The 17,890-nt window shown below is 40.4% G+C and overlaps 1 protein-coding gene across 2 annotated transcripts in view; it reads left to right on the top strand.

Moving 5' to 3' along the window:
- The first annotated feature begins 6,310 nt into the window (after positions 1-6,310).
- The window catches only part of MCF2L (MCF.2 cell line derived transforming sequence-like), a 70,930-nt gene continuing 59,350 nt past the window's right edge, over positions 6,311-17,890 (top strand). The window contains exons 1-2 of one of the 2 annotated variants that reach the window (XM_009702799.1): positions 6,311-6,410; positions 15,861-15,975. In XM_009702799.1, the coding sequence (XP_009701101.1) occupies positions 6,335-6,410; positions 15,861-15,975 (191 nt within the window). In that variant the 5' untranslated portion in view covers positions 6,311-6,334. The remainder of the gene's footprint in view (positions 6,411-15,860; positions 15,976-17,890) is intronic. The other variant, XM_009702798.1, reaches the window with a different exon arrangement.

Below are 17,890 nucleotides of genomic sequence, written 5' to 3'. Positions count from 1 at the left end.
TATCTTGTTCTAGATTTCCTTCAAGTACAAAGAAATACTGGGGTTTGTTGTTAATCCCTAGATTGACTTCCTAATTATTACATCGTTTTCTTCTTGTTACGGATCAGCTAGTATTTGATCATTCTTGTAAGCCATATCCAAACTTAAAGCTGATCCCTGAGAAGCTGTGGGACTACAGAGTACGTGTGTCAAGTAGGTGTGAGTGACGAAGCAGAAGAGGAAGAAGCTGTAGTATTTAGCACACATAGTATCCTGTAAGTACATCTACTACACATGGAAGACAGAGGATTATATTTCCTCAGATGTTCATGCTTTGAGGTGATATTATTTAGGCAAACTAAGACAAAGAACTTCTTTGCCTTTTGCAAAAGGGGAGGTGGAAGAAGGAAGAGAGCAAAAATGAGTGCATCCTTTGACATATGTAATAAGTGGTCAAATCCAAAAATTTTGGAGAAGAGATTGAAAGAAACCAAAATCTTGATTGGATCTCAAAGTATGCTTTTGAGCAGCTATTTCATAATTTGAGTCAAGAAAATGGTGACTGTTACACCTCTTGTTGATTTGTGCCAGCCCAGCAGCACTGCATTCGCTGTACACCTAAAAAAAATTTCAAAAGCAGGATCAGTGATTAATCTCCCTACCTGAAACTGAACCGTCATCCTCGTAGTTTTGTAGATAGTCCTGTGCCAAATCTCCAAATCTGTGATCTCAAAGAAGAAACAAGTGAACTTTTTTTTTCTTTAATTGTGATTACAAGAAGCAAGAACTACCTGGGTAAAGCAGGTGTTTCGGTAGGCATCTAAATATTACAATGATCTTTTTGTTTGTTTTTCTGTTATTTCACCCATGACAATTTCCTGCTTCTTGTATTTAAATTCTGGAATTGCAGCCTTTGGGGATTAAGTTATGTGATTTCTAAGTAGTTATGCCATTCTTCAGGTATGATTAAACAGAATTATCAAGTTTCATTTCAGTGGAATAATTTAAATATTACTAAAATTCAGGAATTATGAAAAGTGCTGCAGAAATATGGACTCTGAAAGATCTGAATGGTCAGGGCTTCTGATGCATGAAGCGTTAAAACCACCACTCAAACAACAGATGCCTCTGTCCGCTGTGCATGGACTTATAATAGAGGGAACATCACTCCTAAGGTTTTAGATTTTCTTTGGCAGTACCGCTTCCAAGTCTTGGCTTAACTAGATCCTTACTTGACATGGAAAATGTATGGGATTCCAGCCTCGTCTGTTGTAGCAGTGGGCTGCATAGTGATGCTGTTCTACACGTATGGTGGCAACAGGCTATGGAGCCCTAGAAAAGGAACTGATGTTAGTAATGCTGCTGAAGTGGAACTTATATAAAGCATGATTCAGTCAAAAGAAAAAGTATCTCAACCTGAAGATCTGTTTTATGTACCAGGGCTCTTGAGAGGAAATTGTCTTTTCTGCCTAGGAGAAGAAATGGAAGATGTAGCTTGACTGTAGGCTCTAAAGCTTTTTCAAATAAAGTTCTTGCATATCTGTATCATTTAAAATGTTTATTGGACACTCAGTGTCATATGAAGCTGTTTGGAGTACTAGGTTGCTTTATTTCTATTTGTGCTAGCAACGGGGATGCTGGTGGAGGCAAAGAATTTGTATTTCTTGCTTGCTTGGGATATTTTAGCTCACCAGACATGAACAAGTTGTGAGAGCACTGTTTTACCCGGGTGATAATTTCCTTCCCAACCGCACTTTAGTAGAGAACTGTGTTTTGTATGAAAATTCCAGAGGTTTAATCACTCGCTTTTCCTGGCCCTTTGTTTTGATGGCAGTGTAGTCCAAATAGAAATGAACTCTTTCCGAACATAATTCGAACTGGTGAGGTTTTTAATACTTAGTTTATGAACACTTGCATGAACTCCTGGGCACACCTAGCACAGAGCTTGCAAGCATCATCACTATTCAGTGGCGATTTTTAAAATTCAGTTTTAAAGCTGGAGAGCTGCTCTCTTGACGTCTCAACTAGCTCATTAGTTTCACATGGCTTAACGCAGAAGAGGGCTGTCTTCACCAGCTCTGCTCCTCTGGCCTTTCCTCCTTTGGGGGCTGCACAAAGGAGCTGACTGTTAGTGATGGTGGTCGGGGGGTGAAGATGAAAAGGGAAGAATGAGGAAATGAAAGGTTTGCCTTGGGGCTGAGAGAGATGAAGGGACTGCTCTGAAAGTCATTATCTTGCATTTACAATTACTAGATGGGAGGGTGCATTAATGAAGAGGTATTTCAAATGACGACCCCCTTCATAAAAGGCATTCAACTCTTTGAGTGGGTAGGCTGTTCCAGAGGAGAAGCAAAACAAAATTGGTTGAGAAAAAGACAATATTCCTTCAATTTAAGGCATGAAGTTGATAGAGAAGCCATAGATACGTTTTCAGGAAAATCTTGCTGACTCAGCCAGAAAGAGGGTGAGGAAAGATTATTTGCAGTTTGCTTTATGGTGTGCTACTGAGGTCTGTGCTGAAGGGCATAATTGTGTCCGTATGTGTACAACAGCTTGGCTTTCAAGTTGGTACAAAGTAAGGGCCATAGAATTTCATGTGGAACTACTCAAAGGGTGGTGTGATTCCAGCTGGCTCGGTGGGAGTTGGATTAAACCCATTACGAGAGGCTCATGAGTCGTGTCCAGAGACTTCCTTCTGCATAACTTCTGTTCAGACTCCCCTCCAGCATTGCCTTCTGTGAAAATGGTGTTGCTTCGGTGTGTCAGGGGAACTCCGAACGATGATGAGTTTTGGTTTGATCAGAAAAGAAAGAGGAGCCTTTTACCAATAAGTGAGAATCTTGACTCGAGCGACATTGATCGTTTTCTCAGCTCCAGGTTTCTTCAGGGCTTACTGGCACCAGGCAATTCAAGCACAAATTATCTTTGTGCCCTTGTGCTTAAATCTGTCATCCTGCTTCGTCTGAAATGTAGTCAGGTGCCTTTGATGGGACGGGGTCAGGCCCCTCGAAGCCATCTTCCTCCATCATAGAGACAGGACTATCAAAGCAAGATTTAAAATTTAATTAGAAGATGATATATTCATAAGACTGTGGTTCACATTTTTAGAGAGAAAGGTTTTTTTCTTTAATAAGAACCTCATATTTAACTGATGCCTTTATGTTAGTAAGATGACACTTCTGTCCTCTCTTCACACTCGTAATTTAAATGTTAGATAATGTGGGGGTCTTCTTTGAAGGAACCTCCAGTCGTTGGCTTAGAAACAAATCTTTGTGCATTCCCAGCTATTGCATGTGTCAGTTTTTTGAAAAAAATTAAAAAAGCAGTAACACCTTTATAGAACCTTATTTTACTGTTTATTAGCACCTACAGTACCAGATGCACTATAAATCCTGGGGGCTTTCTTTAAGGAAGCTACTCTGGAAAACTCTTTAAATGAGCTCTTCAAGAAAGACTGGTTTTGATGTAAGCATCTTTTTTCAGCTATGGATTTTGGATACAGTAAAACAGACAAACTCTTAAGTCTCTGTTTTGAAAATATGATGTAAGGCATGGGACAATCATGGGCTGTGTAAATCTTCACCTCTGTAAGTGGAAGTAGAGTTCGAGCCTATAAAAATTCCTTAGAAAACAGTGAACAAATTTTCAGTAGTTCTGTATTTTAATGTGCACTTAATTAGCTTTACTAAAATGGAAATTGTCCCTAAAGAGTGTAGCAGGTAGCAGGTTCTCTATTTAAAGAATTCTTTCAAGAAAATATTTTCCCCGGAGTCCACGACTGTAAGAAGCGTGTGCCCTCGCGGTCTGTTTAGCACATGTGCCTTTTGTTACCTTACCCTGCTAAGGAACTAGCACGTTCAGGTAATGAGGGACAAACTTCAAGTGAAGTCAGATGAAATCCCAAACAAACTGTGACGAACTCTCTTTTCTAGAGGGATGTTAAATATGAAGGAAATGACGCAGAGCAATGAGTTTTTACAATTGCATCTCCTCTGAAAGGATACCGGGTATTGGAGAGGGATTTCTGGCTGGATCGGTGAGCACTGGTACTGGGTTCAAGCATATCCAGTCCAGTTGCTGGATGCAAACTGTTCAGCAGTTCCAAGAGTTGCATTTTCTTGCTTTGTTTTGTACTGTTGCTTGTTATCTCAGTTGTTTCAAATTATTGAAAATCAGCTCTGATCTTATTCTGCTTCCAGAAGTGTGTCATGAAAGCAGATCAGCAAGAGCAAGACGAGCTGTGCTTTGGTGGAGAGCATGGCAGGAAGGGCCTCTGGAGGTTTTCCGTCTGTAAATGGACACGTGGTGCTGCTCCTCCGGTTGCAAACAGACTGACTCTTAAATTTGAGTTAAAACTGAGTTTGAAACCAGGGGGAGGAAAGTACTGTCTTTTCAGTGAAACTGAATTTGACCACAAGGTTGTGGAGCTGCCCTGTGCTGGTTGCAAAACCTGCTGCTCCTATCAGAGGGAATGCTGGGGCAATCAAATCGAGACTTGGGTCTTCATATGGCACAAGTCAGGACCTCAGTGGGATTGATGACATGGATATACGAGCAAATGGTGATCGTTATGTTTCCTTGCCTTATGAACGTCTTGCCTGCTTGAATGTTGTGTGTCATGTATTTACTTACATACGCAAAACATACCTATTTTATACATGCTTAGGCTGCAATAATGAAAATTATTTCTTCCTGTGACTGTAGGCAGGATGGGATATTACAAAGTGATTACGTTCTTTCTCCTTTTCCCACCTCCCACCAAAAAATTAGACATTGATGCTGTAATAGTTGACATTCAGGTATATGGGTCCACTGTAGGCATCGGTTTGCAGAATCAGCGGTGTTCACTTTAGTTTCTTAAACACTGCTGCAGGAGGGCTCCTTATATTAAATAACACCTACAGCAAAAATAAAATCTAAAATCCTTTTTCCTTTGGGGAGGGGGTTCTGTCTTCTGGAAATGACTTGGCCATCTGAGCTTGGATTTTTGAAAGATCTGTGCTCAGTTTTCTCTTAAAAGCATTAAGGTGATGATGTAACTGAAGGTCTGGGTGAAATATGATTTAACAGTTAAACATATCCGCTTATGGATTTGACAGCATTGGTATGCAGAGGTCTTCTGATCGAGCAGCAGTTCACCAGATGCAGAAAAATAGCTCTGATCAGTGTGTGACCTTGGGTCTTCCTCTGCCCGCCTGGCCGAAAGAGAACAGAGAAGTTCTGTTCCCCAGTATAAGTTGTTGCTTATCTGGAAGAAGTAACTGAAAGTGGGGTTTTCTTGCTGTTCTCAAATAATTGCAGTTCTCAGAATTTTATATACATGAGAATCGCTTATGATTCTCCGTTCAAGATCTAGCATTTGAAAGATCTCAGTAACAGCAAATCCGTACCTTCAGGGCCAGAGCTCTACTTCTGTTTGATCAGCTTGTACTTCAAGGCAGATGACACTTGTCCTTACATCACTTTTAGGTTTTTACTTACTTTTCCTGGGCATATTCACAGTTCTGAGTGTCAGATTTGAGTCTATCTTAATGGCATTTCAATGTACATTAAAAATACCAGAAAACTTCTTTATACAATGCCAGATAAAAAGAAATGTTCGAAACCAAATAACGAAAAATGCTAGGTTATCCTTTCACTACTTTTCAATGAGGCTAAAAATGTAGAATAATTCGTTTTTAGGAATTGCAAAAGAGTAAAACTTTGTTTCCTTGTGAAGAAGAAAATGAGGTCATAATTTAATGAACATGGCAACTCTGTCATGCAGTCTTTATAGTGCTCAGCAAAACTTAGGTTTCCGCTTGACCTCTGGAAGTACGCTGTGGGAAACACCTCTGCTCGAGCACTGTGGCAGAAAAGACAGACTTGGGAAAGCAGAATGTTTGTCACTAAGCTCATGTGGAAGGACTGAGATAAAAGATTAAGCAACACTTTTCACAGTTGAGGGACGAATGTGTGTGTTCAATGTGAGGATGTACTTGCAAGCCTGTTCTATTGCCTTAGGATATTTGAACACTAGACAACAGTCTAGAGGGATCCTAAGTTTCTCTTGTTCGTGTGATATGTAAAAAACCCACTGTTTAACATTGTGTTTGGTTCAGTGACATCCTGTACTGCTTTCGAGTGTCAGCAAATCCACATTACTTTACTCTTTTATCAGTATGCTGTTCAAAGAAAAGTTTGCCCTTGGCAAATGCTTGAAAGACTCCAAACATTTTCACATATTTTTCAAAACTTGCACAGTTTTCTGGGTGTTTGTGTTATAGAGATGATTTTTTTTTTGATGTCTGCAGTGAAATTTTACATAAAATGACTTTGCAATGTAATTTTTTTTTTTTCCTCCACAGATGAAATCATGCATCAGGATATCATTCCCCTCTGTGCTGCAGATATTCAGGACCAGTTAAAGAAACAATTTGCGTACCTGTCCGGTAAGACTATGGTTTTCTCTCCTGTAAATATTGCTTAGATGTATGGTTTGGCCTGTTCTGCTCTCACAGTTTCAGAAGTCTCATATAGAAGAAATCAATATTTTATGAGCAACTCCAAATACAGACTATCAAGACTTGTTATTTAAGGATTTATGAAAAGAAGGTTTATTTTTTTAAAAAAGTGTAATAGAAAATTTAAATTAAAGTTAATTTTCCAATATCCAGGATAATGGGTTGGAATTGAGGGTAGGATAAAAGAATTAATGGGTCAAAATAAATAAGGAAGTGCTGAGGAGCCTGGTAGAGGAAGGTGTAGTCTCCCATAGTCAGTGCTAAGGGAGCTGTGGGTACTTCCCCTGTGTTCCTCAGGGCTTGCAGCTAGGATAGAGCTCAAACGCTGATCTAGAGCTCTCCGAGCTAGCTCAGCCCTCACGGAGAACTGGAGAGCGCAGCGTGGATGTGCTGATGGTTGCTGTGATCTTGCAGTCCTCAGCTGCCACTGGCTCTGCTGTCAGGTTTGATACCGAAACCCAAACTGACACCTTGGTCTTGACCAAAGTGGTGGAGTGAGCACCACAGTACCATGGTCCCCTGCAGCCTCTGCGCTGGGGTCGGGCACATGTGGAGTGAAGTTCTGGCAGGGTTTTTGACTTGATATCACCGCCTGCCTTCTGCAAAGGAACCTGCTTTTAGGTGTAAAGCCATCTCTAAAAGAAGCACAGCCATGTTTGCACAGCAAGAGAGTCCCTTTGCCCCTGGATAACCTGTGCCAGGTAGGTGATGGGGGCCTGTGCTTGTGCCGTGCCAGTGTTGGTTGCTGAGCTTGGTCCATCTCGATGCTGGGACCATGGCTGGCTGATAACGGGTGAAAGGAGATAGTGCCTTTGCTCGCTGGTCAGGCTGTGTGGCAGGTGTCTGATAAGCTCCTGAGTTTGCTTTCCTGCCTGTAAAGCTCTTGCAGGTGTTCAGCAGCAAACTGGCTGGAGTTACTGGCCTGCCCTCCCTCCTGTACATGGAGAGGGAGAGCATCAGTAGCTTTGCAGAGCTGCCTCCTTCAGCATAAAGGAGATTTACCTTTCTGGGCTAAAGCTGGGCTTTATGACTGTTCGCTCTCCCTTTGAATCCCTCCCCGCATCAGATCGAGACACGAGGGAATGAAGCAGTGTACTGCTTTGCTTGGCGAGAGCTCATTGAATCTTGTTCTACTCATATTTAACCATTAATTATGATTTATTCCTGCCACACAAGCTAAAGTGTGGGTCTGCGGCAGTGACTATGTTTTCTATGTGGTAGTGGTAGCACTTGGAAATAAGATTATTTTGTTTATGAAGCCAGCTGTTCAAGTGCCATTTGACACGATAGTGTTTAAGCTACGATTCTTTTCTAGCAGTTTATTTTTTTTGACTTTCCAAGCTCTTCCTTCTTATCCAGAGGCAGAAAATGGGTTATAATAGTGTTATGCAAGAATCAGGCTATCTAGGAGACTGTAGGTGGGGTTTACATTTTGCTCCTCTGAAGGGAGTGGGAAAACTGGTGACTACAGTAGAGGAATAAAATCTCATTGAGGCCAGCTGAAGATTGTTCACATCTTAAGACTGTTGAGTTCGCACAGCCACAAGCATCTTCAGCATTCATTACATCCACCGTGCAGTGGAGCTTAGCAAGAGCAGCCATTCCTGATTCTATTGTTTTCTCTTTATTCACCCTCACGTCTATTAGAACTCTGTTTTGTTTGCCTGAAATAGCAGGACAGCTGCATTACTGTGGACTGTGACTGCATTCTCTGTTGTATTTTATTATTCTTGGGCAATTTGAATGTTAAGCATTTTCGTTTCACTTTGGACTTCAGTTCTTTTTATCCTAATACTCTCCTGCAGGACACTGACAGTTAATTTTCTGTGCTGTAGGAAATAGTGGTGTTAGGGGTTCTGTGAACAAAGGAACAGAGCTCATACTTTGATACTCAATTTATGTACAATTTGTCTGTTCTTGCAGTTGTGCTTACGAGTGGCTTTGCTGTGATGCCGCTGAAGACATTCACAGTGGGTATGAAGGGGACTTCTTTGCTCATTGCTAAGCTGCCTTGGGAATAGAATGTTAGGGTATGGCATAAAACTCATTAAAATGAAAGTCCATAGATTACGAATACTTTTGGTAGGTCGCATCTTTGCAGGTGTGGTGAATTGCGTAATGTCTTAGCTGCATTTCAGTTTTTCGGTTTTGGCTTTTTAACAGCAATGCGACATGCACTTGAGAATCGCTTTAGTTTCTGTAATAGGATGTATCTAGGTCTTGTGGGATGCTTGCTTGGATAGCGAATGCAGCCTAGTCTGCTTCTGTGGCTAAAGGCTGTACCCTTTCCTGAGCTAATTTCTGTGTTTTGGTTTAAATCGGGGTCGCTTCTTTCTCTTGATCTCTTTTCCTCTGCAGGTACAAAGTAATTCATGCCCCTCATTCTGCTAGATTATAATGGAAATGCTACAGGTCCATCCAAATTAGACTTGAAATGAAACAAAATAAAGCAAAAACTTGGATTAATGCTTCAGTTTTTCAGTAAATACAGCCACGTGCAATGAGGTGAAGGCGCTAGCTACTCCTACAGACGCTGAAGGCTCTAACTTGCGCAGCAGTGAGTGTGCAGTCCTATCTTCAGCTTGAATCCGACAGAGGGGCGAGCTCTGGATGAGGGTTTCAGTCACTCATTCACTTAACGAGTTTATAAATTCCAAAGTTAATATTTTACCTCAGGCCCAGCTGTTTACTTTTTCCCTTGGATTTTTTTTTTCTTTCTGTGGAACAAGGTCCTTATCTTTGCAAGAGCTGTTACTCTTTGTTGCTGTTGCTAGGCTGTATTAAACATCCTCTCTACATGGTTCCCTGTTTCACCTCTCTTTTTTTCCTTCCTTTAGTTAGCATTTGTGCAACCACTTTTTCTTCTGCATTGCAAAGGGTCTTCTGCCTCTTTTTTTTTTTTTTTAATCCTCACAAAGGACATTGGAAAGTCCCTTTAAAAGTCTCTGGAAAATTTATTCCTTACACTTTCATTCACATTTTATATTTTCTTTGATAAGTATTTTCTTTTGTCTTTCCTTGATTGGAAAGTTGGTGTGTGACTTTCATACCCAACTTTGCAACTATCTGCCGTTGCTGTCTGCGGGTACGTTAAAATCCATGTAGATGAAGAAGAGCATACAGACAGGTGTGTATGTCTATATGCATCTTAAATAGTAGAAGCTATGTGATGTGCAAATGAGACTCTTGGCCAGCCTAAGTACTGAACCAATTATGTCAACTCACTTTCCTTTGAATGCCTCTGTATGCATTGAACAACTTCAAACAAAGTATTTCCATTAAAGGAAATACAAATACAAGTTCATGCTACTTGCGTTTTTGCCTATTGAGTCTTAGTTGCTTTTCCTGCCATTGAAAAAGTTAGCGTTGGTACTAACTTTCAAAATGCTTATATCTTTGGCCCTTTAAATTACCATTCTAAATAGTAAGCTTCTCCTCCCTCTCTGTTTACTTGATTTACTTGGCTGTCCTCTTGCTCTCCTCTGTGGAAATGACCTGAAAATACCCCACTCATTAAACTGTTCCTTTTGAAGTGTCCACAGGTGCTGAGTTTGTTTGTAAAATTGTGTTTGAGACCTTCTGAGTGGATCTGGTACCACATACATCGCATTGGTTAGTTAAAAATGCCAACCTGATTTTTGTTGCCAATACACCGTGGTCAATGCCTGTGTTGTGTATTGACAGTGGAAGAGGTATTACTTAGCAGTTTCTGTCTTGCACAGGCGTAAGCTTAACTGCTGTTTTATATTCACTGTGCTAAAACCACTCTCTGTAGAGAGTTAAAAAAAAAAGAAAAAGTAATAAAGAAAAAGAAAGGAAAAAGATGAATCCTTGGCTAAGAGATCTCCAGTTCAAATACATTCAGGTACAAATTTTGTTATTGCAATCTGATTTCTAAGCCAGTATACTTGCTGCTGATCAGCCTATGAAAAATGCAGCTTGTGAAGTTATACAAGTAAACTACTCTCTCATTTCAAGGAAAGAATATTTTAATAAATTCCTCTTAATTCTTCATTGCACATCCTTTGCAAAGAAAAACAGCTTTTATCCGCTACCTCATTGAAGTCTACACGCAATTTCAAATACTGAGTACTCCCATTAAGTATATTATGCAAGTAGAAAGGAAAAATTCTTTATCAGAAGCAGACAAACATAATAGCTGAACCACCACCACAGTAAAGCAAAATGTGCAGTAAGCCTTTCTCTCATTCACGCAACGACCTCACTTTCGACATGACTGCAAACAAGATTGCTTTTACTTAAGCTAGGTCTTTTGAACCGAAGTTGTGGGTCTGAGCCGTTTAACAATGATGATGCTCTTGAATCTTGTGTATGCATATTGATAAACCTAGAGATCATATATTTTTTCCTTATCGTCCATATACCATTTCATTTGCATTATAGATTCAGGCTAGAAGACCTACCTCTCTGCTCCGTCATCATCTAAGGATATCCAGCTCCCTTGCTTCCTTTTTGTGGGGTTGGGCAGGGTGCTTTTGAGAATACCTTTTCTTATGCAAGCAGGAGCAGAATAATTAGGGAACATTACAAAATAATCTCCTGCTCTTCTTTCCTGGAAGTCTGAGCAATCTCTTTGCTGCTCCCAAATTTTGCTGGCCAAAAAAACTAGTGTGCCTTTCACAGGCTTGTGGGGAATTACCCTTTTCTCTACGTGTGTGTGTGTGTTTTAGCAGCTGTACAATTCATAGTGTTTGTATTTTCCCTGTCAATGCCATTTTAGATTGAAAAGAATACTAATTATTTCTCATTTGAGATTGTTTTTAGATACCAGGTCACTAATATGCCTCTCGATTCGAATTTGTGTAAAACAGTGTTGCGATTTCCTTGGCTTGGCACTTCTCTATCACCCTACCTGCTTAATGGAGGACAAAACAAAACACCAAAATAACAACAAACAAACAAACAAAAAAAGAGATTGCAACTGTGATGGGATAAGTTAGATGTAATAGAATATAAAGAATAAATGCTAAATTACCTAGACTTAAGATAAGCTTTACCAGTCCCATCTCCCAGTAGCACAGCTAGTTTTCCAAGGAACAATTTTCCACTCCTTTCATACACGAGATCACAATGCTCTGGGTCTACGTAACTTTAACAGTTGGTGCTATTGTTTAAATAATTGCATACAAAAGTTAGGAACACAAAGTGCTATTTCCTAAGCACAGTTAAGTCCTTTTGCTAGCTAACCTGTGGAGCTAATGCAATTCACCGTGTTTTTAAAATGTGTGTTTCTCCAAAACACATGGCTCTTGCTGTTGTAAATCTGGCCTTAGGCCAAGGCATGTAGATCTTTTTAGAAGAGCTCCACCTAACTGAAGGTTTACTAGAATTGTAGAGGTTTATCCACTGAAAAAATCTTCATTTTAGGGAGGTAATTTGTATTTTCTTTGATGCTAAATCTGTTAAAGAAGTTTCAGTTGAATAGGTTGCCAAAGTTAGTTATAAATGAGTTAATAACAAAGTTTTCCTTTAATGAAGACTCATGGAAGTAGGGTGGAAGTGGATCTACTTAATTTGAAGTGATGTTGTGGTTTTATTTTTTTCTAATTGCTGACATGCTTCAGTGCTCTTTACTTCTATGGTGTTTCCATTTTTAGACTGAAAAGTAGTAATTCTCTCAGTTGGAGAACGTTCCTTACAGCTGCACGTTATGAGACGAGTCTCAAGTAATTCTGGGGAATCATTTCGGGTAAAATGTGTGCAGACTGATTGCAGCCACTTAAGGACTGAGACATTCTCTTCTGCTCTTTGCAATAAACACAAACTAAAGCTGACACTCAGGTGGCATTTGTTTAATATTTCAAAAAGAAATAATACTGAATGTTTTTCAACCCTTTCATAGAATCACAGAGTGGTTTGGGTTGGAAGGAACCTTTAAAGATCATCTAGTCCAACCTCCCTGCTGTGGGTAAGGACACCTTCCACTGGATCAGGTTGCTCAAAGCCCCATCCAACCCGGCATTTGCATAGTCAGAACACTGTTTATACTTTTTAACAAAAAAAGGGAGTTTTAATATCCTTTCAGAAATTTAGATTAAAAAAAAAAAAACAAACCAAGATTAGACTAAGAAAATGCTCTCAATGTTCTCAAAGAGATACTTAGTTGTCTTAGGGGCACAGAAAACTATTAAATTCCAGTTATAGGTCAGCGCATCCCTGCTGAAGCCTAGGAATAGGAGAGCGGGCTTGTGTGCGCCGTTGCGGACAGAACTTGCCCAGCAAATAAGTTTAGGCTGTTCCACTGCTGTGGCTGAAATTTCAAGACTGTGAGCAAGCGGGGAAGGAGAAAGAGATGATTTTCCAGTGGTTATGACTGAGGTAATTAGATGTAGTCTGACTCTACCAACAGACTTATTCTACCTGAATTTATTAAAATATTACAGTTAAATCACTGCTCTTTTGGATGGTGGTTAAAATTCCAGTTGCTCATTTAAAAAATTACTCTGTACAAAGTGAATTATTTTCATGAGTTGTAGCACTCACAGAGATCATCTAAGTTTTCATGTCCTTTTTTGTAATTGAGTGTATATAATTCCAAGATGCTGGAAGGTTATTATGTGAAGTGGTTTTAATAAGACGTTTTAAATTTTTGCCTTAAACCTGTGTTTCAAGAAGGATGAGAGAAATAAAATTGTTCATTTTGTCACTGGACTGCTTTCCCTCTCACTAAAAACCAAAACAACAAAACCCAACCTAGCTTCCTAAACTTTCCCTTTGTCTCCTCCCCCTAAATTCTGTGGCTTGATTTACATCTGGGAGAAGGGAAGAAAAAATCACATTTTACACAGCTAATTTAGGAATAAACTGTGTCGTGCTGCTTTTACAGAGGTGAAGCAAGAAAAAATGATTCTGAATAAAGGAAAAAACCCATTCCTTACTACATCAAGTTCATTATGAAATAAAAAGGACACTCTAAAAAGTGAACCCACCTACTGCTTTTACTAACATTTAATACAAATATGAATTTTATGTAGGATTTTTACTTTATTTCCCATGCCCTTTTTATAGCGTGCTGTGAGAAACACTCATTTGTAAGTAGCAACTGCTTTGCTGGAGTGGCCTGTCTTCCATTGATGGCCATGTACTTAAAGTTCCAGTATAGAAAGTGACTTCTATAGGTCAGCAATGTCAAAGCTGAAATTTTACAGAATTTATTATGGTTATTATTTATTATTCAGGTCATTCTGCCCTGAACTCTTTTCAGCAGTGAGATCCTGATAAGGAAAAGCAGTTGTGGAGCATTTGAAGTTATATGTGTGCTTAAGCATCCCAGCAGGAAAATACTGGAGAAAAAGATAATCAGTGAACAACGGTCTTCCAACAGCATGTGGCAGGATCTGGGGTGGTCTCCACCCAAGATAACCATGGATGACTGTACTAGAAACTGAAAATTAATAGGCAGCATCAAGGCGGGATGGCTGTGTCTGCCCTTGACGATCGGTGGTGGTCTGGGAACTTCCTGAAGGTCATAGTCTGGGCTTCTGCTCCTAGGACGTGTCCGGCAAGCCTATTGTTGTTCTTTTGTTTCATATGTCCTATTTATAGAAATGCAGTAGAACAAAGCAAGTAACCACCCAGGGATACAGCAAATAATGTATAATTGTACCTAAAAATAGATATTAGAGAGAGAGCAGAACACCTCGTGAGCAACAGAAATAATCATTATCATGCTTGAAAAATGTCTTTTAATGAGAGAGGAAAATACTTTGGTCCTGAGAGCCTAGGTAGAACAAAAAATAATAAAATCAGAAATGGTCTTATCTTACATTTGTGTTGTGAACATTTATGTAGCTAGAATTAAATCCCTTAATGTTGCCACGTTTGGATGTGTTGTGAAGGTTATGTTTGCGAACCTGTGATATTGAAAATACTTTGGTCCTGAGAGCCTAGGTAGAACAAAAAATAATAAAATCAGAAATGGTCTTATCTTACATTTGTGTTGTGAACATTTATGTAGCTAGAATTAAATCCCTTAATGTTGTCACGTTTGGATGTGAAGGCGTTGTTGTGAAGGTTATGTTTGCGAACTTGTGATATTTGCATAATAGTTGCATTTTGTTGTTGTTGTTTAAATGCATCCAGAGCACTTTATTTTCTGATGTAGTCTGATTTCAAGAGCCACACAGCGGTAGCACCGTATTGCCTGTAAGCTGGTAGATTGAAGTCAGATTCACCACAAATTAGGATACGATTTCAGCTCTTCCAATTACATGTGGTTTTGGAGGGAAATGGTGGTTTCTTTTATCAAGTGAATCTGAGCTCAAGTATTTATCTTCTTTTACTGGTGAGGTTAGATGTAAAGGCACTGGAAGGGGGTAATAGCACACTGTAATTTTCACAAATTATGTTGCTGTAATGATCAGTGTTGATCATTGTTGTTAATATAGTTTACAGATGATTTCTGCACAATTAATCAGATTTCAGGGCTGGAAAAAATACCCTTGTTATTTTACCACAGTAATTTTTGGCTGGTTTTCTTCTATTTTTGAACTGTGAAGCAAAGATAACTTTCCAGCAATGTGTCCCTGCCACCCCCCAACTTCATGAAGTTGCTAGGGCTCAACAAGTCTTTTGTCCAGCTTGTCTTTATGAAAAAATACTTTCTTAAGACCTGAAACATTAACATTGCCTCTAAAAAAAAAAAATTACATTTTGCGTATAAAAATGTGTGTGAAGTGCATTAAAAAGCATTGCGTTTGTGAATTGTACCCAGTGGTGCAAGTGCCAGAAAAGACACAGATGATGATACCCGGCGCAGCAGCAGCCGTACTGCAGCACAGGTGTTCAGCTCTGCTCTACCTTTCGTAGGTAATCTGAGCAGTTGAACAGGAAATCTCATTTGAAATGCTTTCCCCTATTTATTTTAATGTTCCACCACTTCTTTTAGACTGTCCGGGAAGCGGAGCAGCCAGTTGAGGGGGCTGAGGGGTTGCGTGAATGAGTTCAAGCTGGTAAGAAGGTTGAGTTCAGTTCAAGATGGAGATTTGCCTACTTAATTCTGAATTAACTTCTTTTTTCCCCTCTAAATTAGTTCATTTCTTTCTCCAAATTGGTTATATTTACGTGCAAGTTGACATTTATCAGAAGAAAGATGCACTGCCATCTGGTGTCAAAACTCTATTCACATGAGCAAAGACATTTGTACCGGAAAAAAAATCTAGTGTGGTGTAATAAGTTCCTTCCTGTAAAACCTCCTAAGCTCTGAAGAAGAGAGTAGCCTGTTCAGAATAAACAGTGCCCACGCTGGTGAGCCCTGCACCAGAAAAATGAAGAAACACTGTAGTTTCATTGCTGGGGAATGCAGGCTGGGTAAAGGGACTTGTGTGTAAATGTGCCTGCTGCTTGTTTCTTTCGTAGGTGGCAGAGGGGGAGATGGATGCCCTGTTATCACCTTTCCAGACTATCCAGCTTTCAGCGAGATTCCCGAGAAGGAGTTCCAGAATGTCCTGACCTACCTGACTAGCATCCCAAGGTGAGAACCTGTCTAGGAGAAAATACCCTGTTATCTGCTAAGTGATTTTTCACATTCAGTGACTTACATGATGGTGTGAAGGTCAGGCTTGGTATTTCATTAAAGAAAAGGAAAATGCCGCTTATGGTGCAGTGTCCATAAGTGTTGATTACTGACAGCTGCCTGCTGTGGTTGTTAGAAGAATTATGTAGTGCTATTTATATTTCATCAGAAGATTACTTCCTGGTATGTATGGATGCAGATTCTGTGATGGATGTTGTCCTCTTGTTTCTTACCTTTGCTGTATCCTAGAATGCAATACAGAGGTTTGTCCTAACCACTTGTGCTCTGTTTCCCTGGCTCAGCTGAGTGTACTTTGCAGCACCTCCAAAACTTTGAAGGTGCTAAGCAGGCCCAGCAATTAATCCTGGCTCTCTTAGAGGGCATGGTAGTGTTATCAATGAGCTGCTCAATAAAAATTGCGATTTTGTTGAAGATCTGTTAGGGAATATGTTAGTGGGGTTCAAGATCCTGATGTAGTAAGGCAAGTAGCAGAGTAAAGTACAGACCCTAAACTTCAAGAGAACAGCCTTTGGGCTTATTCAGGGAACTAGTAGATAGGATTCAATGGAAGGCCAAGTTTTTAAGGATAGCACAAGAATGGTACGTCCTGGAAAATGAATAGACCTAACAGGAGATTGACCTGGCTGAACAGGGGACTTGTGACTGAGCCTCAGTACAAAGACAGTATACAGGAGGTGAAAGCAGGGACAGGCTACAAAGGAGGAATATAGAAACATTGCTCAAACGTGTAGGGATGGTTTCAGGAAAGTCGAAACACACCTGGAGCTGAGGGACAAGAAACAAAGGGACATCAAGGACCACTTAAAAAGGACTTCGGTTGCTTTAGCAGTACAGGAATAAACAGGGAAAATGTGGACATGGGCTGAGTAAATCAGTAGCAGCCAACACAGATGAGGCTGAGGCACTTGAACTCCTAGCTTCAGTCTTTTCTAACAGTGTCTCCCAGGCCTATGTGTTTCGAGTGAGGGTTCAAGCAGGAGAATGACTAGCAATGGGTGAGGATCAAGTCAATGATCTCTTGAGAAATCGTGACCTAAATCTAGTCTTTGGTATAAGATGAGATATAGCGAGAGTGGTGAGGAGACTGGCCAGTGTCATAGCGAGGCTGCTCTCTGTCATCTTTGAAAGGTTTTTGAGATCTGAGATGGACCATGATGACTAGAGAAAGGTAAATATTGCATTCCTGTTCAGAAAGGGCAAGAATAATGATCTGGAGCACTGCAGCCTGGTCATCACTTTGGTCTGTGAGAAAATTACGGAGTGAATCCTTGTAAAACACTCTCTTGGGCAGAAGAAAGAAGAAGGTGATGGGGAGTAGCCAGAACGGATTAAACAACAGTAATTGTGCTTGACCAACCTATTTCTGTGATGAAATTGCTGGATGCGTGAACGAGGGGAAGCTGTGCACATCTTTTACCTTACCTTAAGTAAGACTTTCAACACTCTCCCCCAGCACCCTTGTATCCACTTTGAGGTTTTACGTTTTGGCAGGTGGGCTGCTGGGTGGGTGGGAAACCGCTTGGGTCATCCAGCTCAGAGTGGTGGTTAATGGCTTGTGCTCTACCAGGAGACAGAGTTCCTCAGGGAACCGTACGTATCCGTGCTGCCTGACATCCATGGCAAGGATCTGGAGGAGGAGGTGGAGTGTACCCTCGTCAAGTTTGTGGATGAGAAACTGGTGAACCAGTCAGTACACTTGCGGGAAGGACTGCCATTCAGAGAAGCCTAGACAGGCGGGAGGTATGGGCTGACAGGAACCTCATGACAAATGCCAAGTCCTGCAGTTGGGATGGACTAACCACCTGCAGGAGTGCAGACTGGAACTAACTGGGTGTGAGGCCGCTCTTCTGAG

Source organism: Cariama cristata, unplaced genomic scaffold (genome assembly GCF_000690535.1).
Source record: "Cariama cristata isolate BGI_N322 unplaced genomic scaffold, ASM69053v1 scaffold2306, whole genome shotgun sequence".
NCBI classification, from domain to species: Eukaryota; Metazoa; Chordata; class Aves; order Cariamiformes; family Cariamidae; genus Cariama; species Cariama cristata.
This window is presented reverse-complemented; position numbering and strand designations above follow the sequence as displayed.